This window comes from Bidens hawaiensis, unplaced genomic scaffold, assembly GCF_021521415.1.
Source record: "Bidens hawaiensis isolate Kalapana, Puna unplaced genomic scaffold, B.hawaiensis_p1.1 tig00012472_1, whole genome shotgun sequence".
NCBI lineage: Eukaryota > Viridiplantae > Streptophyta > Magnoliopsida > Asterales > Asteraceae > Bidens > Bidens hawaiensis.
The window spans coordinates 484,584-509,540 of record NW_027492020.1 but is presented as its reverse complement, the minus strand read 5'-3'; the positions used below and the strand labels follow the sequence as shown (position 1 = coordinate 509,540).

At 33.9% G+C, this 24,957-nt stretch overlaps 2 protein-coding genes and 2 pseudogenes across 3 annotated transcripts; 1 reads left to right on the top strand and 3 right to left on the bottom strand.

Annotated features, from left to right (window-relative positions):
* Positions 1-974: 974 nt before the first annotated feature.
* LOC143541178 (LRR receptor-like serine/threonine-protein kinase EFR) lies at positions 975-4,192 on the bottom strand (annotated as a pseudogene). The gene is made up of 2 exons (XR_013136717.1): positions 1,534-4,192; positions 975-1,453 (listed from the first exon to the last, which is right to left on the bottom strand). The product of XR_013136717.1 is annotated as an LRR receptor-like serine/threonine-protein kinase EFR (transcript).
* A 1,574-nt stretch (positions 4,193-5,766) lies between these two features.
* On the bottom strand, positions 5,767-9,149 carry LOC143541140 (binding partner of ACD11 1-like). The gene is made up of 7 exons (XM_077034035.1): positions 9,002-9,149; positions 8,822-8,915; positions 6,922-6,993; positions 6,776-6,838; positions 6,351-6,691; positions 6,157-6,280; positions 5,767-6,047 (listed from the first exon to the last, which is right to left on the bottom strand). The coding sequence occupies exons 1-7, from the start codon at positions 9,109-9,111 to the stop codon at positions 6,027-6,029; spliced, it is 825 nt and encodes a 274-aa protein (XP_076890150.1). The 5' UTR covers positions 9,112-9,149; the 3' UTR covers positions 5,767-6,026.
* A 3,986-nt stretch (positions 9,150-13,135) lies between these two features.
* Positions 13,136-13,945, top strand: LOC143541177 (transcription factor DICHOTOMA-like). Its single transcript, XM_077034065.1, has one exon. It carries the CDS (start codon positions 13,136-13,138, stop codon positions 13,943-13,945), a length of 810 nt encoding a protein of 269 aa, XP_076890180.1.
* Positions 13,946-18,423: 4,478 nt separating this feature from the next.
* Positions 18,424-20,292, bottom strand: LOC143541139 (protein VAPYRIN pseudogene; annotated as a pseudogene).
* Between the last annotated feature and the right edge of the window lie 4,665 nt (positions 20,293-24,957).

The following is a 24,957-nucleotide window of genomic DNA, read 5'->3' as shown; positions in this document are numbered from 1 at the left end:
AAGTTGACCAGATTGAACAGGCAAGTTAGAAACTACTAGAGAGTGAAGAAAACAAACCTGCTTGATTTGACAGACGATTCGGTGTCGTTTAATTAATGCAGCCATTGTTTTGTCTGAAACTTGAAGCTTATGACCCACAAATTTAACCTTTTGATTTACAGCCAAGACCCCGACATTAAACTTCTCCGAAAGCCGTTACCCTTTTGACAAAAGAATTCACTCTAGCAGATGCATTGGCTCTTAACTGACGCTTCTCAGCAAATGCTTTAGCTTTTGCTAGAACACTTGAAACAACGTATTGTGGTTTCCTCGTATGGGACGAAGTATTATTGGCATGTTTAATGTGTATATTTAAAATCCATTGTGCCTTTATTAAATGAGCTTTAATGAAAGAGCTCAAGTTTTGTACAGGCTCAACTCGATTTAAGTTTTTATAAACGAGTTAATCTTAAGTAGATCACAAAGTTGTTCAGCTCGTTTACACCTCTATTTCTTTTACCACCATTAGCATATATATATATAAAAGACATACTGGCCGATCCCTCAAGTTTTTACAACAATAATCCAAGTTTAATATTTAACACCTTTGGTGCTTTTGACCTAAGCCCAAAAGTTAACCCTTTACGAGACGGGATGTCAACCGTTCATGCTAATTTTGACGCATACTAATTCTGACGTTTCAGACCTAACTCACCCAGGATGGGGATGAGCAAATGCTACTCGGAACTGGTAACAAACCAAGTAGTGTCCGTAACAATTCGATACCTACTTTTTGAGCTTTCGGGCGGTATGGTAACTGGAACTCCAATTAATTTGGGCGTTTTTTTCTTTTAACTTTTTTATGTCTCTATTTGGTTAGGGTAGATGGTTTAAAACTAAGTATTTTTGACCCGTGAGGCCGTGACAAATATAGCAAAGATGTAAAATTCCTTTGAACTTTTACATAGGGACAAAGTAACAAAGATTTATTATTCCTATAACTTGTAACTTTTACAATGACTTAGTAGCAAAGATGTAACGGTGACATGCACCATTTCCTGGTTTCTTTCTTGAAAGAACGTGCACGTTATCTGAAAGTAACAAATATTTTGAAGTCGGTCGAGAATTTGCTGCAATGCATGTATGACCATTTTCATATCCATCCGCTGTGCCGGGGAATCCATAGAGCATGATACTCCAATTTTGACCATCGACACCAGACATTCCTCTATTTCCTTAACATTTGCTTCCATATTTTGCATAAACATCTCATCCTTTCTAAAAACATCTAGTATCTTAACATCAATAACGTCAGTTACATGCTCTGGAAAGGCCGTGGAAGCAAATCTATGAAGACTAAGACCATCATTAAAGGTGTCTTCAGTCGGTTTTTTCCCTGTCAGCACCTCAAGTAATAATATTCCAAAATTGTAGACATCCCCACTACTTGTCAACTCATTCCCTAGACCATACTCTGTAATACATAAACAATAAACTCATAAAGGTACTACTATAAGCAAATACATATGAATTTTATGAATACATGAATTTTACCTGGAGCAACATAACCGATTGTTCCTGTAATCCCGGTTGAGATGTTTTGGTATGAAGTTGTTCCAATAAGCTGAGCTAAGCCGAAGTCTCCAATGTGAGCTACCATATCCTCATCAAGTAGAATGTTTCTAGGCTTCAAGTCACCGTGAACAACAGTTGGTACACATTGATTGTGAAGATACTCAAGTGCATATGCAATATCGATAAGAATATTAACTATCTGTAGAAGGTTGATTCTTGATGTACTTTCATTTGAATGCAACCAATCATGCAAACTCCCTTTAGGCATGAACTCGTATACCAAAGCTTTAAACTCATTACCTTGAAAGTCAATACTTGAGCATATAGTTATTATCTTCAACAAATTCCGCTGTCGAATGTTCTGCCACGCTTCACACTCCCTCGTATAGCTTCTTTGAGCTCCTCGATTTTGAAGATGTAGAACTTTGACTGCAACATATCTATCATCATATTCATTCCGGATTCCTATATAAACGGAACTAGACCCACCATTTCCGATTAAATTGGCTTCAGAGAACCCGTTTGTAGCCTTGAAAAGTTGTTTGTATGAAACTTTCAAGAATCGATTGCTCATTGATGATTGAGATGGTTCAACCATACTTCTCTTCTTACACAAAGCATTTTCTAAACATATTGCAGTGAAAATTATGGATGCAATCACAATAATAACTACTACAAATACAGGAAACTTCTTTGAGTGTTTCTTTATCTTCTTGAATCTGCATTCGGGTAACCGAAGTTCAAAAACGCGACTACAAAGTCTACGATTCCCCATAATATTGAATACAGTTGCAATTGGAAATTCTACTTCACCCTCAAAATCATTGTAGGACAGATTTATATATTCTGATGGAAAATGCTCTAAAAATTTAGGAATTTGGCTCGATAAATTATTATAAGAAAAATCAAGTTCCTCCAATCCTCTCAAGTTACTTAATGATGGTGGTATGATACCTTTAAATAAGTTTCCTTTAGGGATAACCTCGTAAGGCTTACACAATCACCAAGGGTACTAGGAATGCTATCCGACAAATTATTATCAGATAAATCTAGTACACTCAACATCTTTAGTTCTCCAACCTCGGTTGGAAGTGTACCAAACAAGTTGTTGTGAGAAAGATCCAAATATATGGATAGAGATGAAAGTTGAACAACTTGTATAGGTATTTTTCCATTAAGTTTGTTCTTACTAAGGTCCAACGCTAATAGATTATGACAATTTCCCAGTCTTGATGGAATAACTCCTTGCAACTTGTTTGAAGATAAATCAAGTTCGATTACTAATGATAAGTTCCCTATGGCATTAGGAACTGGTCCTGAAAGTTGGTTTGCGTTTAAAGAAATGAGTTGTAGCCTTTGAAGGTTACCAATGGTTGAAGGGATGTTTCCTGTGAGTTGGTTACCTCCTACTGATAACAATTCCAAGCCAACTAGATTACCGATTGACCTAGGGAGGTTTCCATGTAACTGGTTCTCATCTAAATATAGAGAAAGAAGCTGATTAGAAATGTTACCTATTGATGTAGGGAGTACTCCTTGAAACTTGCAGTTTCCAAGATCCAACGTCTCTAATCTGGTGCAGTTTTTTAAAGAATCAATGAACTTCATTTCATCAGATTCTTTGCTTCCAATATTGTTACTACTTAAGGATATTGCCCGAATATCTGTCAGTTTTGCTAAGTCGATTGTCAACTTCCCACTTAACATGTTCTGACTAATATCAAGATACCTTAAACTCGAACAATTAGAGGTGGATGGTGGAAGAGGACCGGTTAATTGGTTACCCTGTAATTGGAAAATGACAAGATGAGGGAGCATTTCACCTATGGCTGGAGGTAAACTTCCACTCAATCGATTATCCGCCAAACTAATATTAGTTAGGAATGAAAGGTTGTAGAGGGATTTAGGGATGTTTCCATATAGATTACAAGCGTCACAAGAAATTTCTTCTAAATTTTTCCAATGGCCTAAGGTATCTGGAATGCCCCACCAACGGATTTCTAGAAATCGAGAACATTTCCATGGATGTGATATTCCCCAAGAAAGACGGGATACCACTTGTTAAATTATTATTAGAAAGCGAAAGAAACCTAACTTTGGAGAGGAAACTGATCTCCTTAGGTATGCTTCCAACTAGCTCGTTAAAGGAAAGACTAATAAATTCAAGGTTAGAACAACCAGATATGCTGGCTGGAATGACCCCGTTGAAGTTGTTTCGTCCAAGATCAAGGAAGCGTAGTCTGGAAAGACGACCTAGTTCATGAGGGATGGCTCCTTGAAAGTTGTTCTTTGCAAGAGAAAGCTCACGGAGGAAGCTAAGGTTCCCAACATGAGGAGACAAAGAGCTTTCTAGACCTTTCAACGGCAATCGTAAATAAATCACTCTTTTGTGCCGCTTCCCACATGTGACACCGGTCCAATCACATAAGTGAAGGGAATTGTTCCAAGAGGTTAGAGCTCCATATGGATCTTGAGTGATATGTGACTTGATATGTAGCAAAGCCTGATGATCAGTCTTATTTCCATCACCATGTGAAGCTGAAATGGTGGGGAAAATTAGAACTAATACAAGAGCATGAAGGAAAGGAATAGGTGAGTAAGATGATAAGCAATTCATTGATTGTTTTGATTGAATATTCACAAGAATAAACTGAGCAACACAAAGGATGTTAGTTGGCCTTATATCCTAAGTTTTTGCATGCTAGCGTATATGACACGGGCAAATAGTACAATTTAAAGCATGAGAGGGTGCATTTAATGACCTTCTCTCTTTAAGTCAACCACAAGTCTTCGGCCATTTCTTCGGTTCAGTCACGTGCGGAATTAATTAATTAATTTTTTTTTTTGAACGACCAACAGAGACCCTCCAAACCCAGTACTGGTCAAATTCCCGTAATTGGGATACGCCATTGCCGGTCCACCCCAGATGCGTGAAAACCCCGTGGAATGGGTAAAACCGCGCCCCCCCTTGGACTCGAACCCGGGATAAACCCCGGGCCAAGCCTTCACCGAGATAGGTTTAACCAATGCGCTGCAGTTGATCACTGTCTTTTTTTAACGTCAAATATTTCTTTTATCACCTATTTTGCCATATGTTTAAAGTGAGACTAAAACCTACAATCATTGATTGAAGGTAATAATACAATCTTGCTGTTATACCAAACTAGTGGTTCTATTAATTAATTTACGGTGTTAATTGAATTAATGTAAACGTATTTGAGTAAATACATTTATTTTGAAATAAACACTCCAATTCTATTAATCAATAAATTAACTTAAAACTTGATCATAGTTCTTATTATGACTCTATATATATATGATAAACATGAACTCGTTTAAACTATAACTAGGACTCAAATAAAAATAATAAAACAATTAGGTAATTAAACCAAATTTGATGATTATCTATAACCCTCTAATTAACTCTATCTAGAGCATTCACAACTTGTTTCCTAAAAGTTTGTGAGTGGGTTTTGCAAAGTATACGGTATGGTTGTGAGTGGATAAGAGATAAAATGTTACTGTTCATTGGTAAATTTGCGGATACACTGTTCACACCATATAATTTTTTTTTAATAGTATATGAAAGTAGCTGTGAGTAGAGGAGATATAAAAAGTAATGATATATGTATAAAAAATATTATTTAATTGAAAATTATAGAGAAAATGAAGTGACTTTTAATGTAATTATATAGATGTGGATAGGGAATGTACGTGCTTCTCAGCTCATGCCCCACAATTATGTGATTGAGTTTTGTAAATTATACGGTATAGTTATGAGTGGTTGATATAATGATAAATATATAATTAAAATCATGCATAATACACATGAGAAATTTCACAACAGTTTCCTAGAAATATACACAAAATGTATGAAACAAATTATAATAGTGAAAGGTTATGATATCAGAAAAGTTACCGTGAAAAATTTTCATTAAGGATTAAGTAACTCAATATGAATATATGTTACAAGCCAAATTCCAAGCCTAGTTTTATTCCGGTTCATTGCTTGTGAGCTAGTTGTTTATATACAAATATAAACAAAACAAAGTAGAAACATGATATTAAAGCTCAAAAGTAAACAAAAAGATTAAACATTTGCAAACAAAATGGAAACAGAAGTTACAATTTGCTCCATTTTCACAATTACTGGAAGTAACCCCAATCCAATACTGAATCAAATCAAACATCAAATTTTAAAAATAATAATAAATATGATTATTAGACAATCTGTTAAAAAAACGTACACACACGCACACATCCTAGATTTTAAAACAGACATCACATCATTACTTGAAAATTTACAGCAACAATTAACTAATAAATGAATTATAAACACACTAGAAACATATACTACACAAGAGAATGTCACACACCATGCTTTCAAAATATCTAATTGTATATCTCAATTATCATTCTGATAATTGAGACCCCATAAAATCAATAAGAATGCAGCTGTCTATAAACTCTGCTTACGCAGCAATCGGTGAATCCTGCAAACCAAATAATATTTGCAAATTCAATGTATGCATCACCCAGGTTATTAAATACAAAACTTATTATATGTTATTATGCTTTACTTATTTAGAGGAATATACACACCTTTGCAGATAAATTCGAAACCGCCATGTTCCACTTTTGTCTAGTTTTTGTTCCCGCAACTTGCCCAGCCTTTGCCACTTTACCAAAAGCTCCATTCAACCAAGCTGTGCCAGCTGTCACATACCTAAACACGTCCACGATGAGCAGATTGAACATGTAACTTAGAAAGTTTTTAGAGAGTGAAGAAAACACACCTGCTTGATTTGACAGCTGATCCGGTATCGTTTAGTTTCCTCTCGGCTGCCATTAATGCAGCCATTGTTTTATCTGAAACTTGAAGCTTTTGATCCATGGATTTAACCTTTTGATTTACAACCGAGACCCCGACATTAAACTTCTCTGAAAGCCTTACTCTTTTGTCAAAAGAATTTACTCTGGCAGATGCATTGGCTCTTAATTGATGCTTCTCATCAAATGCTTTAGCTTTATTCATTGCATCTTGCTTAATTGCTGAACCTTTTGCAAGAACATTTGAAACAACGTCTTGTGCTTTAGTTATGTACACTCTTCCGGTACGAGGTGAAGTATTATAGGCCTGCTTAACGTATATAATTAATAAACTATATCTTCGTGACATTAAACTCTATAACATGAAGGCATTGTAGCATATAGGTATTACCTCTGTAGACGATGGAGAGTTATCGGGAGTCACGCTTACAGCATTATCTACTTCATGAACTTCCTGCAAGTGGCATTATAACATAAGTTACAATAGCATACAAGAAAATAGATTTATACATCCCGTTAAAAAACAGATAACCGTACACAAAACTCAGGCTTTGGCACGTAATTTTCAGCGGGAGTGATAGTAACAATCTGATCCACTATGGTTGCTCCCTGCAAAATATGTATAAAATATATAAGTTCCAATACTCATGAAAGAGAATGCTATACGTCTGTTTATATAAATGACAATAATTATAGCTACCACTTTATGCGCAAGTTAACCTCTACAATATATGCTCGCTTTCTTTTAAAGTCAAGATACTAAATAATCAAAATAATAACGCATGTGTCCTATCAGCAAAAGAAGAGGGGGACAAAATAAGTCGTCTTATCTTTTTTAGTGCTTATCGCAATAGAATCGTGTTGGTAGAAATGTCACATTTAAACAAAGAATTCAACCGATTATCTTAGTTAAAAACTAAAAATATTAATGAAGAAAGAGCAAAGAAATTGACAAAATTGAGGAAATAATATTATAAGACAAATAATAGTGTATGGATGACAGAAAAATATCAAATACAATTCAACTAAAATTCAACTGCTTGAAGTTGGCTAGACATGTAAAAGCAGGAGTGCATGACCAAAAGGTGTTTAAATAAATACCAAGCCAGCTTATTAGTGGTAATATGGATAAACAAATTACAATTAATAACCAAACAAAACGTGTGGTATCATCCAGCATAAAGACAAACAAAAGGATGATAAACAAAAAGTTAAAAACACAGCGCGAGTTCTGTTAATTCTTTTATTGTAATTTTGGACTTGTACTCATGTCTTCCAAAGTAGGAGCCAAGAGTTTAGAGTCTCCACTTGGTAAAGTGGCATAATTACGCAGCCACAACTCTGTAATCGTAGTTTGTTGACTTGAGTAGTTGACTAGTTACAAAACTGGCATGGAACTGTTGGAAATTCAAGATTTCGAAGAAATAACAATATGTATTTTTTAGTAAGTTTAAAATCATGCATAAAACGAATATAACCCGATCATAAAACTTCAAAGCAACTTTCTAAAATAAACGAGGAAAACAATTTCAGTAAAGATCTCTCCTTTAAATTTCACAATCAAAAGAACATTTTAATTTTCAAAATTGTAAGGGTGTAAAAAAGCTACTCGGATCGAGCTGAGCTTAAACGAGCTCGTACCTGAAATCAAGCCAACACATAAGCTTGTTTAATAAACAAGCCCGAGCCGGAGCTTCACTTATCGAGCTCAAGCCGACTCACAGGCCTAAACGAGCCAATTGTTTATATTATATTTATTTAAGGTTTTAATGCATATTTATTTGTTAATTAGTATATAACAAATTATGAAAAATACACCAGAATATATATTATTTAATATATTAAATTATTAATACACACACACACACACATATATATATAATCTAATTCATAGGGGAAGGATATTTTGAGAACATGATGAGTTGCAAGAATTTCAAGAATTCAATATGGACCACACATTTAATTAAATAAGTGTAGAATATGTGGCTGGGATTAAATTTAATTAAAAAATGAATCAGATGAGAGAATAAAGATTTCTGATTATTACACAAGTTTAAATGTTAATTACACATGTGTAAAAAGTCGATTCGGTGTGTAAAAAATACTGTAATGTTTTTTACGTTACTTAAACTTACATATTACATATGTATAAAAAAAAAGAATTGTTACGTTGACTTCTTTCAAGTTTATAAAACTCAAAGTGGTTCTAAAAAGAAATCAATCCCTAATTCATAAACTATAAACGAGCCGAGCACGAGCTTGAAACACTACTCACAAGCCAAGCTCAAGCTTTAGAACTAGAGCTCGAAATGAGACGAGCTCTATGTAGCTAAAACAAGTTGAGTTCAACCTCTGGTCGTTTACACCCCTATGAAATCGATACCACACTAATTTAATATCTATTATTCCGGAAATAGTAACCGAATGAAAGGATTACCGATAGCAATAACGCAATTTCAAGAGCCCTAGGATCTTTAAACGTCACAAATGCAGTCTTATTATTAATATTATTATGTCTTCCTGAATCACTACTGCAACAACAATTAACAACCTGTATTATAATAAGAGTATAATAACTAAAATCAATTTAAACCGTTGTTAATTAAACGTTACGAACCTGCAAATCTCAACGTGCTCGATATCGCCGGAAAACGAGAAGAACTCGTGAATTTCTCCTTCGGTAGCTAGATCTGATAGATGCGCCACGTGTACTGTTCTCGTCTGCATTGTAATCAATAGATGAATTGTCAAGATGATGATGATGATGATGATGAAGAATTGATGAATTGCATTATTATATTTCAACTTTTCCCCAATTATTATTATTATTATTATTGTAATAATAATTTAGGGTTTGTAAAACTTTCAAGGCACCACCATGATTCTTGTTCATACGTTGCTTTCAGAATTTATCTATTTAGTCCCTGTCCTTTTCTCTATCTTACAATATGCCCCTTCATTCTAAAGTGGGTTATAACATAAAGTAAATTTAAGGCTTAGGATCCTTCCACACCACCTATGATCCTCACACACCATTTTTTGTCATATACGGCTCGTATAGGGCTATACGGTCTTATAGCACTTGAATCGTGTCAGTTTGTGTCTGATGTTTATAGTGCCTAGTATAGCCCTATACGGATCGTATATAAATTTTTAAAAAAAAAATTTTGATATATTATCTGACTTGCATCATATTTTTTTAGCAATTATAAACGTTCTTCTTTTCGACCCTTTCATGTGTTGTATAGCACCACTGAAAATTTGTCTATACGGGTCGTATAGCACTATACGGCTCGTATATGCTCGTATAGTCGTTTTTCGGCAGGGATTAATAGTGGTCAAAAGGCAATGAATGTTTCTGCAAATGAATTTATATACGGTCGTATAGTCCTATACGACCGTATAGGTTTTATGGTTTGCCAGGGAGCAATACGAGTCATTTAATACATATACGACTCGTATAGGTCTATACGGTCGTATATGCTGCAAAAAGCTGGTTTTTTTTTGTCCACTTGTCAGTCATTCGTGCCCTATAAGGCCTATACGAGCCGTATAGACATACGGGGGTGGTGTATGAGAATCACATCCCAAATTTAATTCATTATTGAATTAATGGTCATTTTCATACCTAGAGTTTGACCAAGTTTTTAAATTTCTTGCAAATCAACATTTGAAGTTTCCAAAAACATGGTACTTTACCTTGTGTGTTTTTTCCATCAAGACTACATTAAATTAATTCATAAGTATTTTGAGAATCATAATTGAAATAACGGACCTTATTTTTTATCAATTGACAAATATCGTGTAACACACAAGTTCAAAAGCTAGTAATTATTATATATTTAACTAACTCCTTAAAACAGTTACATATTTTCCTGACTTAAACTATATATATTACATATTTACCCATTTCATTAAAATTAACTTAATGCATGACCATTGTACCTTTATTTAACTAAAGTATTATTTTTTTGTTTTTTTATTTGAAATGACTACTTTACTATTATTTTGTTAAAATAAAATCACATACACATTTATTAAATAGTCATATTTTTAACCTACTTGAGTTTAATCTCATGACAGTCCCAACAAACGGCAACACTAACGACGTTCCTATTTTCTAATATATTTGTTCTTAACGGTCTGTGACTAACAGACTCTTAATGGCGTTAGTTACATGCTGACAAAAAAAACGCTTTTCCCCCGAAAAATCACAATTTTTGCCATAAACTCAACATTTTCTTCTCAGACCTTTTTTTAACCTTAGACCGAGCCTATATAGATATTTTTCTAGTAAAAAACCTCAATTATTGAGGTCTTTGAAACCCTAGAACCACCATCAATGTCAATTGGTGAGGGTCAAGTGGTGGCGGGTTACTTGGTGTCATTGGCGGTGAGTCAGTTAGTGGTAGTGGTGTTTAGATTGAGTTTTTTGGCAAAAAAAAAATGAGTTTTCCAACCAAAAACATTTTCCGGCGATTTACAACTAGCAGCGTTCGGATTCTGTTAGTCGCACACCGTTAAGAATAAATATGTTAAAAATTGAGACCGTCATCAGCCATACTGTCAGTGTAAACTTTTATTTGCCAATATTTAATAGTTAAGATTACTTAAAACAATTTTTTGAAAGGTCCAAAAGAATCGTTTTAAAAGAAATTAATAAAGTATTTTTTAAATAAATTAAAATAAAAGTTTTTGAAAATTTTAATGAGAATAGTACAAAACAAGAAACACTTCTGTAAATTATAAAAGTCACTAGAAATTTTATTGGGGTTTCAGCTTTTTACAATAGTTTTGTAAAATGATTACTGGGATTAAGTATTATTAAAGTAAATAAATGTGCATGCACTACTTAGTTATCAAAGGTCATTATTATGGTAAATAAATATATTGATCTTTTGATATGAAAGGTCATTATCATGGTAAATAAATATATTGATCTTTTGATATGAAAGGTCATTATCATGGTAAATAAATATATTGATCTTTTGACATTTGTTGGAACAAAAGTTCTGTTTTTCTTGTTTTGAAAGGTTCTGTTGATAATTGGACACATAATTATGCTGACATCCGTCGTGGCAACGTTGTGGCTATGTTTTGGGTGTAAAACGTCTGCTACACCTACACCGCCCTTCCCTCCCACTAAGTTTTGGGTCGGAGAGTTTTCTACACAATATTAGTTTTGAAAGAAAGAAATAATATAATTATTGCATGAGAGTTTTGAAACTTTTTAGTAATTTATGAGATAATTATTACACACTATATATATATATATATATATAACTAGACGAATGCCCGCGCGATGCAGCGGGGAACACAAACATTGATAATCACGTAATAGAGTTATGGGTGTTCAGTGTTCCGTTTTAAACCGTTTATTGGTATAGGTAGATTAATAATTCTTATTTTAAACTCAATTTAGTATCGAAGTACAAACGAAACCGGAACCTAACCATTGCTAATGGTTTGGTTTTGCTGAGTTAAATTTTCAACGGTCCGGTTTTAATTTTCGATGACAAAAGCCTTAATAACAGTTTGACTCACAGTTTAATTTAAAACCATCAAAACCGAACCACAAATACATATACGTAAAATGTTATTTTTAACTGAAAAAAAAACTATAACAATATCATACTCAAATTATAGATAATTAAATGCTCGTTTTTATGGTGTAATTTCTAAAAAAAATTATTAACGTACGAAAAAGTTATGACCGTTTAAAAATCACGGGTGAATTTGGGTTAAAAGTGAAAATATAAAGAATATATGCATAAAAGATGAAGGATTAAAATTGTAACTATTCTTTAATTTTACAAAAATTAATTAAAGTTAAGGGATAAATGTTGTAAATATTTTGAAAAAAAATGGAATGCACGTGGTTTTATGTTAGAAAGAATACTTTGTTCTTCTTTATTCTTGTACCATTTGCTTTAAAATTTGTAAATCTCTTAAAACTACCGTCTTAATTTACCCTTCACTGCCACATTATATATAGTATAGACTTACGCATGTTTCTAACCTATTATACTAATACGTGTATGAAAAAAAAATTTGTGAGAATATTCTTCCTACGATTAAAGATTTTCACATTCATTTAACTCACACCCTACGATAAAATGAAAGATTCTATCTAACATTTAACAAGGCCTCACACAAGCTACGCTAAAAGAATTTGAAATCATAGTCATCGTAGTATATATTCTCTTAGACTAAATGTTTTGGTGAGGGCATTGGCGTCCCTCACCCTCGACACCGGCTTGATTGGGTTGCAAGGGTATAGCGTTGGTGGTGGTGGTTGGACGTTGTTAGCTGCTTGGCGAGAGAGGGGGGATTGAAAGAGGATGGTGCCATAGAGGTTTTGGTTGAAGGTTGGATAAGGTGGTATGGGGGACATTGACATAAGGACATTCATTCACTGCCCAATGTAGATATTGATTAAGTCGATCAGCAAATGAAACTCAGATCTTCTTGTATGTCTTCATCGTCAGAGAAGGTTAATTTTTCACTGTTAACAACGTACGAAATGAGACAATTATGAAGTACGTGCTTTATTTGTACAATGACCTATGATACCATAGTACACGGTACATTTTTACATCATTTTTTTGGGAAATACAAAGTTTATACCAATTCCATAAAAGGGAATTCATATGCATTCTTCATATTCGAACTTTCTTTACATGAATTAATGAACCTATTGCCAAACGTATTTTTTTTTCTTTCCAATTTAATTTGTCCAAATAAATATTCCATGTTTTCTGCAAACATTTTTCAACAACTTCCTTCATCCACCCATGCATTTTCTCCTTCTAGCTATTTCTTTGAACTCGATAACGATGGTATTATTCACTTGAACCATCACCACCATAGTAATATTAACAACCAGTTTGTCAACGGAGATTGTTTTTTTCAGAAAACCAACACTCCTGATCTAATTCCTCCGGCCGTCAGAGACGATATTATTGGTCAAGGATTAGGGTTACAAAGTTTGAACGATGACCAGAGTGGACTCTTAGAGTCAGTAATTCATCCGTATGTCAACAAAGTGACAAACACGAAGAAATATAGCCGTAGAAAGATCGAGACGGCTCAAGGGCCTAGAGATGGGAGGGTGAGAATGTCCATGGATGTTGGAAGAAAGTTCTTTTGTCTTCAAGATTTGCTAGGTTTTGACAAAGCAAGCAAAACCCTAGATTGGCTCTTTACCAAGTCCGGTGCCGCAATTAAAGAGTTGCTTCAAGAAATCAAACACTGCTCATCTCTTGGTGATGATTGTCAAGTGTTTGAAGAGATTCTCATGACAAGATCATCAGATGAAGAAGAAAGACAAAACAAGAAACAAAAACACAAGTCTGTCAAAAGCTCAAGGGCTGAGGCTAGACAAAGAGCTAGAGACCGGACAAAAGAAAAACTGCTAACTAAAAAGCAAGTTATCAACTCTTCGGTAAGTCAAAACCTAGAAACACCATCAAGCTTTTGTGGTAATTACAATGGACTTGGGACTAGTGATCAGTCTTTGAGCTCCCAAATCAAGTACACAAGTTTACTAAATTTGCATTAGTTTACAAGCAAAAGGTACGTAGTTATATTAATTACTTTAAATATTAAATTATACAGATATCTATTGTTCACAGTGATCTTTGTTATATATATTTGTTTTGGATAACAGAATGTACGTTGAGTGACAAAATCATTAGGTGGTTCTGATTATCATCCTGCATGCACCGGAGACTGTGATCTTCACAAAGAATATTAATTTTATGGGAGTTAAAATATGTAAGCCTAGCTATAATGTGTGAAATATATATATATTAACCAACTTTGTTGTAACTTGTACGTTTGTAATGATTTAAAAAATGGTTATTTAGCCCAACGTAGTAAAAAATTGTTGGATCTTAAAAACACGTGTTTACGATGCAAACTTGTCTTCTCTCCCATTTGGCTCGTGTATTAAATGACTTTCAAATTAAAGTATACATGCATACAGAAACAATAATTAATCACATAAGGCTAAAAGGTTTAATGAAAACGACTTTTCAAACTTCAAAGGCACTTCATCGATGTGTGAAGCTATATACATTAAATAGTTGAGTTAGGTTATTTTATAAAGGGAGCAGGGCCGTCTTCGAGATTTGAAATTTTTTTTGGCTAGAATACGAAAAATGTTTTGAGCCTTAAGTAAAAAAAATATTTTGTTAGATTTATACACTTTAATTTAAATTGGGTTTACCTGGTTATGATTTGAGTTGCGTAAAAACATTTGTATAAAAATAGGCTTAAACAAATAAACATGTCTTAAATGATATTAGAACTCATAACCTTTTAGTAGTTATACCCCTTTGCCACTAGACCAAGCTACTGTATAATTCAGTTTGAGCATTAAATATATATATCGTTTTTCATAAAAATACATAAACTTATAAAAAAAATCAAGCATGGCGGGGTGTCGGGTCGGGGGATGTCGACCACCGAGCCCCCTAGGGCCGGCCAGGGAGAAAAAAAATAAGAATGAGAATGACTTTTTAGAAAAAAAAAACCCTCAAAAAATATAATGGAAAATTAATTAAAAAAAACTGTGACTAAAAATTTAATAAAACAGCGAAAACTGTAAAAATACAAAAAAATTTCTACCGTATTCCTAGTTCTAAAAAAAACAATGTTGAGGAAAAAAATCATTGTCATTTTATTTATTATTGTGTTTTGAGTTTATTTATGCCACTGTGTCTTTTTTTTTCTTAATATTGTGTCTTTTTTTCTTGATATCGTTTTATATTACTAAACACTGTGTTATATTTTGTTCGGAATTGTGTTATATTTTGCGATATATTGCAACTTTTTTTATTTATCATCGTGTTTTTTTGTTTATTTTCGTTGTTGTGTCTTTTTTCTTGGCATTGTGTCATTTCATCGTTTTTCTTAAACGATAACGACGGGGGAACATTTTAGTTTTTTTTTTTATTATTTATATTTTGAGTTATGACTTTTTTTTTAAATTTTTAGAGGTTTTTTTTGTCACAAATTCTTATCACACTTCTAATTTTTGTCTCCCTTTATATTTTAATTTTTCCCTAAATAATTAAAAAAACAAAAATTTTAAAACGAGAAATACCAAACAAGTTTCACACAACAATAAGTGTGTCAGTCGTGTAGTAGCACAGTCTAGTTGTAACATTCCGAAATTTCTAATAATAAATAATTAATCCATTATTTATCTAAGATGTAAAAGTTACTTAAGTTAGTAGAGAAATAAATTAATAAAGATGGAAGGATAAGTAGGCTAATTAGATGGAATTAATTATGGACCAAAAAGAAAAGATGTGCCTAAGGTCCATGGGCTTAAGGGAGTATAAATACCCTTAAAACCTTAATCCTTTCCATTTTCATACATCTCCACACCATAGCCTCCACCATCAAAACACACACTTAACCCAATTCCCGTTTTTGAGTAAAACACCCACAAAGACACAAAGATTCCTGGATATCTAGCCGTCGGATCGGTCTCAAATTTTAACCAAGTATTCCTGACATATAAATGAAGTTTTTCACCGAAAAGATCTTAGATCACAGGTCGGGAAGTCCGATTTTTATCAGTAAACCACATCAGCTCAAAAGTGAAGATTCCGGCGACTGTTCAGTTGTTCCGGCGACTGTAGCGGCGGTTTCCGGCGAAGGTGAGCTGATGGGTTTATTGTCACATTAACGATTATATGTTAACTAATAGTGAAATTTATTGTGCTTATTCATTGTCATAAACTTGCATCAACTGGAGTTTCGAGCCAAACTGATATAGAAGATAAGTTGTTTTGATCCCTAAAATACACTGATGTCATGATGAATTTTATTTCCTTGATGATATCCATTTATATTTATAAAGAAAAATTCATATCTTCTCGGAAGAGTATCCTGATGGTGATGAAATCGTGTTGTTTGTTATAAGCACAACACTCATTTAAAAAAAATAATCATACAAGTTAAGGTCATAAAGTATACTTAACTAATATAAATTATAGGAACATGGCTATAATTATGGTTGTTGCAAACCGATTTTATATAAAATCATTATAAGGAGTAAATCATGAGTAGGGTGTTCAAAATACTAATCTGTTTTGTTTTAAGTTGGTTGTTTATTATTATGATTTTTATGCGTTCTATATTTTATAAAAGAATCTCAAAATTGTTTGATATGTGGGAGAAAATGATGGTTTAGTTTTCAGTGAGATACTTATTTGTTGTGAATAAAATATTTGCAACAGTTTTTTTACCCTGATTTACGTAATGGGTCACAACAAGTTTCATTTGAAACAGATCCACTTTTAATATGACTTGGAACACTTCGGGCAAGTTCAACTTGTATTTGACCTAAGTGAATGAGTCAAATTTGCTACTTGTGTTCTCTTATAACTGGTAAAAATGACGGGTCGTATCAGTTGGTGCAACACATAAGAATTGGTTTGATCGGTACAAGTTAGGTTCAGATTGGTTAATTTTAAGAAAAGTATTACTTTTGGTTTCGAACATGTTTTCTTTACACTTTTTTACAGTTACACACAAATATAAAACTCGCTATAACTGTTTAATTTCTTGTATATTGTTAAAATTGAGTAATATATGTTAATAGAATGCAAGCCTGAAACCGAAAAAAACTGTGATAAAATGTCTATAACTTTATTAGTGTTACACTTTCTTCGCCAATATTATCAAATATACAGTTGTTTTTGCCTCTAATTTTATAACCTAAGGCATGAATTAGAAAAAAAACATGAAGTAAGCTACACAAGTTTATTTTTTGTTGGTTATGGAAGGTTAATAATTTAATATCATTAAATTCTCAATTTGAATTCTTTGGTAAAAAACTCTTGTAACTGTTAGTTCTGCAGAAACATATGTTGAAACTAACACAACAATATAATTAGAAGCAATTTTTTTTACATATTTAAGCTCTTATGACTTTTCAAGAGTTTATGTGTTTTTTGTACATGATTATGCAACTTGAATAACCGTAATTATATAATAAGGTAATGAATGAGATTTAATTTTTCAAGCCCGTGTAATACACGGGTTTATAACCTAGTAATTATATAAAAACAATAGTTTAACACATCGAATATCATATTAAGTATAGCTTTTCAATAGTATTCAAGTCATGTAATTAATAAAAATGAATAAACAGTCAAACAAAATCAATAATCATTTCAACTAGTTGAACGAGTTTAGCGACTTATACTAAAGAACAAAACAAAATTAACAAATTCAGTTCAGTTAAATTGACTAGAAAACAAAAAATAAACGAATTAAAAAGTTCAAACCAAATAATTAACGAGATAAACACATCAACTGAATACACTCTTTAAAGTTGAAAACTCCAAGATTTAGTGGGCCTTTAAACCTCGTTTGGGCCATTTTACAAATGCTTCCAGAAAGTAACTTGTGATTTATTATCACGATCCCATCTTCACGTGAAAAAAAAATCTACAATTACACTTTTAACATGTAAACTAAAATGACAATTAATATTATGGAAATAAAATCACCGAATAGATAATATTTCGCTTCTTTTAGTGATGGCTTGGAATAGTCTGTCTTCTCCAAAGACAATTAATATGCCTCCAAATCTTAAAACTTTAGAAGCGTGTGCTTCGATTCGATTAACTTAAGATAATTTTAAGGATTTTGCAATTTCATTATTTAAAACTTTAAAACACCATTGCCAAGCCAAAGTCAGTTAATTTCATAATTGTTTTTGTTAAATGAGTCAAACCTATTAAAAGACCTAACACACTTTCATAGCAAACATTGTTGCATTTAGCGTATGCAAAACAAACCCTTTAAACTTCCGAAGGCACATAACATGTATACATGCTGCAAACAATACCCTTAATGGAGAGATCAGTTCCCCATATTACAAACAAAGATCAAGAATATTAACATATAATAATCATTCTTTATGCTCATATTAAAACTAACACATTAAATGAGTTTCTTCTATTCAAAAAAACAAATCCATCAATCATCAAAAACATAAAAGTAATTTTATAGTTTTCATAATGCAACCAACTGGTTAGAAGACTGATCAAAGCTACTGCGAAGCGCTTTCGCTCGAGTCTTCTTCTTATCCGATTTACCACCACTTTTACGCGCAAACGCTGGTGCTTTATACTTAATCTGAGTGAACTCATCTTTGCTGGCACCACCTTGAACAAGAACTCTTTTGATGCCCGAGTAATTCAACGACTCCGTGATCTGCATAGGTGTCGTGCCCTTATTGGTTCTCGCTTCCACGTCAGCACCCTTTTTAACCAATAGTTCAAGTACTTCCAAATGTCCAGATTCCACAGCACAATGCAAGGGTGTATAACCATCTTCATCTCTTGCATTAATGTCAACTCCTTTTTCTATTAAAAACCGGACCGCATCGGCCCGGCCCTTGAACGAGGCCCGATGCAATACGGTCCATCCGTGTTGGTCAAGCCATTTGACCGCAGCTCCGCTTTCCAGAATCCTTCTAATGGTTTTAACTTCACCTTTTCTTGCAGCTAGGCATAACTTGTCACCGAGCCCGAGTGTGTCGAGAAGCTTCGTGTGTCCCCGGTCAACCGCGATATCATACGCGGTTTTACCCGATTGGTTTCGGATTTCTTTGTAAGCCCCCTTTTGGAGTAAAAGTTTGACCATGTAATCGTCTCCGAGAGTCGTGGCTATATGCAACGGAGTATCATAATCGTGGGCGTTACGGATATCCGTCCGTGCGCCACTAGCTAATAGCAGGCGGCAGCAGTCGCGTCTCTGCTCCTCCACCGCCAGGTGTAAAGCGGTATTCCCGTCTTTACTAAGCATGTTCACGTCAGCTCCTTTAAGTAAAAGGAGCCTCAGAACATCCACATGGCCCCCATGAGCTGCTAAATGAACTGGGGCCCATGTGGATGACTCTGACCTATCTGTACTGGCTCGATGAGCCAGTAAAAGCTCCACAATCAAACCTTCACCCAAGGCTGATGCAGCCTCGAGTGGGCTCATACCTAACCGGTTACGAGCCTCTATATCGGGTTCAAATTCAAGTAGTAACTGAACCTGGTCGGCTCGACTTTGACTAATCGCCAAGTGGAGTAACGTTTGACCTTCGTCGTCAACGGAGTCAACCGCTCGCCAACTAGGATCACTTTTCTCTAGCACATCTCTTATTTCATCCATGGATCCATTCTTTATAAGACTAGCCATCACCACTTAGCCAACATACATAACCTTAATACCACTATCAACAAACACTTGCTTCTTCCTAGCAGCAAACCAATCATTCGGGACCGAATCATGGGTCGACGACGGGTTCTTAACCGCCGCACCGGGGACCACAACACTATGCAACAAGAAAGAGTCATCACAATAAGGAACTGACCTTGGAACACCTGAACTTTGAAGGTATAAACAATCTCAACAGTCAAAGCAGTCAAAGGAGATATAATCCCCGACTGCGGTTTAACCGTGTAACGATCTTTGTTCACAGGCTGCAACCGAAAAGCCACAGGCATAGTGTATATAACATTCTTCAAAGTCAACTCACCATAACACTTCTGACCATGTTCGATCCGTATAACGACTACATTTGACGGCTCTAAACTGATCAACCTGTCCATGATCTAGTGAACCATTAACTAAGTTGGATTGTGGTATTTATAGAAGAACGTTTAAACGACCGCCGGCGATTACAAAGATTTGCCAATTGGTGGAGTGAATAACTATGGGACTAAGTCTATTTAAATAATTTCAACTTGTATAACTTCAAAGACAACAAAGCTGGTAGTTTGTACTTGTTCTTCTATGTCATTATCATGGAGTGTTTTGAGTCTTAAAACTATACAAAAGTCTACATAGGATTTAAAAACCACATTTGGCATCATTGTGTTTGTTATTTGTTGTACTCACCAACCGTTTTTCAACTGAAGATGCTTTTTATGTCACTTTAAACCTTACTTTATAAAAAGTGGTAATTCTTTTATTAGTTTCTAGTATAAGATGATATAACCTTTGTTCATGGTGAGGATAAAAATTATGGATGACAAAAAGATATGTGTTTGAGTATTAAACTTAATTAAATGTGATTTAAAGGTTAAAAGTGTAATTCTTTTGGATTTGACTATTAAACTAAATAGTTCCCACTTCATCCTCATAGTTAAGTTAATGTTTAAAGAGAGGGTAAATCATTTTTTGTTGTGTTAACAATTTTTGCTTAAATAGGCATTGATTTTTAAGCGGGTTGTAGAGGAACCGGGTTTTTGGCGTGTGGGCTGGAGCTGGATTACTGGAGTGTGGGATGTGAAGGAGACAAGTAACATCGACTTTTACATTTGTTCAATTGGCTGTGAGGAGTAGGATTACCAGCTTGTGCCTTGTGGGATATAAAGGGGCTAGCTAAATTATGGGTGTCTTATTGAAATGTGGGTTGTGAAGAAGCCGTCTCTGCTTATTTGTCATCGTCTGAATGGTTGTTTTAAATTACCGATTTAAGTAAATGTAAAAACTAAGGTAGCGTTTGTTATGCAGTAATGACAGGCGTAATGGAATGATTTATTACGTGGGAATGAAATAAGAGGTGTCTGGTTGCACAATGGAATGAAATCATCCATTACACATGAAATCTCATTCCGTCAAAACCATTCCTTCCCACCCCTTCTTTTTTTTTCATTCCATTCCTCATTCAACCAACTTTCTCAACAACGCCATCATCTAACCACCACCGCCACCGCCACCACCACCACCACTACCATAGCCACCACCATCATCTGACCACCACCGCCACCGTCACCACCACCACCTCCGTCGCCACCACCGTCGCCGCCACCACCACCTGACCGCCACCGTCGCCATCACGACCTTACCACCAAATCTACCACCGCCACCATCGTCGCCATAACCACGGCAACCATTGTCACCGTCGCCACCCGACCATAACCACCACCACCATTATCACTGCCTGGCCACACTGTCACCACCACCCTACCACCGCCATCACTACTAATGCTATCATCGCTTGACCACCACCACCACAACCACCACCCCCGTGGCCTGACCGCCACCACCACCGTCGCCACCGCCACCGCCACCGCCATTTTCATCTCCAGAGCTACCACCACCGTCACCATTTCATTTTTTTTTTTGTAAAAATATATATACATTGGGATAGGAATATTTTTATTATTTCTATTTCATTCCTAAAAAAATTTTCGGATACCAAACAACATAAATTAATTATTCATTTCATTCTCATATATTAACCAAACAAGACAAATAAATGATAAGATTCATTTCATTCCTTTGTCCATTCCATTCTTCTCTCATTCCAATTCCCCTTCATTCCATTCATTTCAACCAAACATACCCTAATGCTTATTTGAACAAAAATTGTTCAAGAAATAAAAACATGTCTATATTGATGCTTTTCCATTAAAGTATTAGTACCCAAAGGAACCATCTAGGTATTTGATAATAGGGTACACAAAAGAAAGGATTAGTTTATTTATTGGTTCTACCTCACACTTATAATATGATTCAACAACACCATCTAAAAAATAATTTATGATTTGTTTTATAAAAAAAAAAAGGAGTTAGTATGGTATAATAGTGAGACAATTGTAATGGTGTGACATTATTTCATTAACAGCCAAATACATCAGTCTAAGGTATATTTGAAACTTATTTATAAGCATATGCAAATTAGAGGGTAGCCAGTAATTTATTTTGTAATTTGATTTTGAAAGGTGTAGTTGAAGTTGTTTAAACATTTTATATAATTTAAAATGAAATAAAAAAGTAGAAAATTTTCACATATCCTTGTAAATGTTTACTCAAATAAGTTTGAAACAATGTAAAAAATAAAATCTTGTTACATAAGATATAAGCATAGATCTGTTGAAACCATATACATATATATTACTAGTCTTATAAAAGACGTATATTCCATTATACCTTGTTGTGTTCCATATATTCCATGATACATTTTTTTATTATATGTGTGGAGTAAGCATATTAGCTGGATCAAGATGTCATCTACTAATTAGTTTAATCAGTTAAAGAGTCAGATATAAATTCCGGCTGTCATGTTGTTCTTGTGGGTGTTGGATCATGGTAACTTGGTAGTCAATATTAATGAATAAACACCTAGTAACTTGGTAGAACTGACAAAACGCGTCGTGTGGATCATATACGGCGAGCTTAAAACGACTAGTGAACACCCAAACACGTCACGCTTAACTAAACGTGCCATTATTTTAAACAGTAACTCGGACATTTTAATAGGTGCCTTAAACAAAGATTGACACAATTAAAGGTAACCAGTTCAATGACCCAAATAACAACTCACAATACGTTTAACATGATTATATAGTCAGTTCAATAAGATGAATTAACGATGCTTTAAACACGATTATTTTATGTAATTCACTAAACACGATTAGTAATTGTTAGACATAATTAACATGATTATAAATGGATCATAAGTGTGCCATGTTAACATATCAACCTATTTAGCATTATAATTAAACATGTTTTGTGTGTCATAAACGAGCTAAGCAGCTGGTTGAACTTGTTTATACAATTTGTTATGTTGTCATTAGCCTGCTAAAAAGGGTTTCGGAATGTATTTAATAGAACTGACTTAATTATTAATATTTTAGTTGAAGTTGTTAAAATATCGTTATTGTGCTAATAAACTAACATTGATTTTTTCCTTTCTCCCGCTTCAACAAGCAACACAAGAGGAATAAAAGAATATTAAGATTTGTTGGGTTGGAACCAACAAATAAATAGTTAAATAATATCAAACAAAGTTTTAAAAGGACTCCTTGCTTCTCTTATTAAGAACTCACGCGTTCATCTACTTCCTATGGTTATACTTTAATATCAGAATTTGAACTCTGATATTCTTCACAAAAGACAAAAGTCTTTACCACCCACATAGCCAAGACTAGAATGACAAAATAGCTCGTAACTACGCATGTTAAATCCACATAATGCCTCATGATGAACATCAAACTCTTATTCCTTAGGATATAGACGGCACCAATGCGAAACAAGATTTTAACTAATTTTTAATATATTGCAAGTTAAGATTCCTTTAAAGAACTACAAGTTTTCCTCCAATTTCACGGAAAACATGTATGTTACAAAACCAGAAAAAAGATTATTTATAACATTACTAGGTTTAATTACACAAAAGAAGCCTACGTATAACCAAAAGATTTACCATGCCTGGAAGATATGCGCATCAATGATAGATATGTGCATTATTATAAATATGAGTACCGAATCTGTCATTTCACTGACCTCTAACTAGCATTTAATGCGTTAAAAGTTAAGATTCCTTTAAAGAACTACAAGTTTCGTTCTGATGCCATAGGAAACACGTATATTACAAAATGAAAAAGTTTATATACTAGAGTATTGGGACATGCTTTTTTTTTTTATCTATGTGCGGACATAAAATTTATTCAAAACTGAACATGTCAAATTTATATCAAGGTCTTTTTACCTGCTCGGTTTTGAATAAAATTTATGTCGGCACGTAGATAAAAAAACACGTCTTAATGGTGTATTTGGATTTTAGTAAAACTTTATAATTTAAAAATTATAAAAGAAAAATTAATTATGAATAAAATTACTATAATATTATAAAAAATACAAAAAGAATTCATAAAAACTCGCCAGACTATTTTTTTTACCTAAAATAGTCGTCCCGACAAGTTTAGTGCTTCAAAATACTTGTCCATGATATTTTCTTAGCCTAAAATAGTCGTCACGACCAGTTTTGTAAACTACTAGTCGTCACGGAGTTTTGTAAATTATCGGTCGTCCAGACCAGTTGACACCGAGAATCTAATCGTCATGACTAGTTTAAAATATCTATTTCTATAATTTTTTACAAATTATACCTAAAACTTGAAACTTGTTTTTTTGAAAATACCTATTTTGGAAATTTTACCTTTATTTTATCATTCTTCTTTGGGACAACTATATAGAATAGTAATAAAGTTTTAAGTTTTTCCAATTAAGTCACTCGTATTTTATTTTGTCTCAATCAGGTTACTCAGCTTTATATTTTTTTATCAATTAGGTCACTCAACTTTCAATGTGTCTCACATAGGTCACTCAACTTTCAATTTTAGCTTAATTACGTCATTCAACTTTCAATAAATATTCTAATAATATCCTTTTAACATTTATATTATATGTTCATAAATAACTAAAACGACAATAAAATCAACATTTTTTTATTTTTTTATTAGTAAATACATCACTTATGATAGAGATTTCATTCAAACCAACAATCCCAAATCAAGGTGATGTAGGATCTGAGTTCAATCTTGCTTGTGGGTTTACCAGACACAACAGATGGCTTCTCTGGCTAGGGTTGAGTGCCAAGTCGACCAACTTACGATAGAGATAGCGGCAACGGAGGGAACGATTTAGGGTTTCACCGCTACAACTATAGCGGCGGCGATAGACTCTATGTGGAACAGTGGGTGAGCATAAAAGGATGACCAACCAACGTAGTTACAAATCCCGAGCTGTTGGTCCGACAATGAA

Bases quoted from the DNA above. Each gene is read 5' to 3' on its own strand.
- LOC143541140 (XM_077034035.1), bottom strand. From the start codon at position 9,111: ATGCAGACGAGAACAGTACACGTGGCGCATCTATCAGATCTAGCTACC. The intron at 6,994-8,821 runs GTAATCCTTTCA...CATATTTTGCAG, and splicing joins AAATTGCGTTATTGCTATCG to GGAGCAACCATAGTGGATCA. The intron at 6,281-6,350 runs GTGTGTTTTCTT...GGACGTGTTTAG, and splicing joins TCAGCTGTCAAATCAAGCAG to GTATGTGACAGCTGGCACAG.
- LOC143541177 (XM_077034065.1), top strand. From the start codon at position 13,136: ATGTTTTCTGCAAACATTTTTCAACAACTTCCTTCATCCACCCATGCA.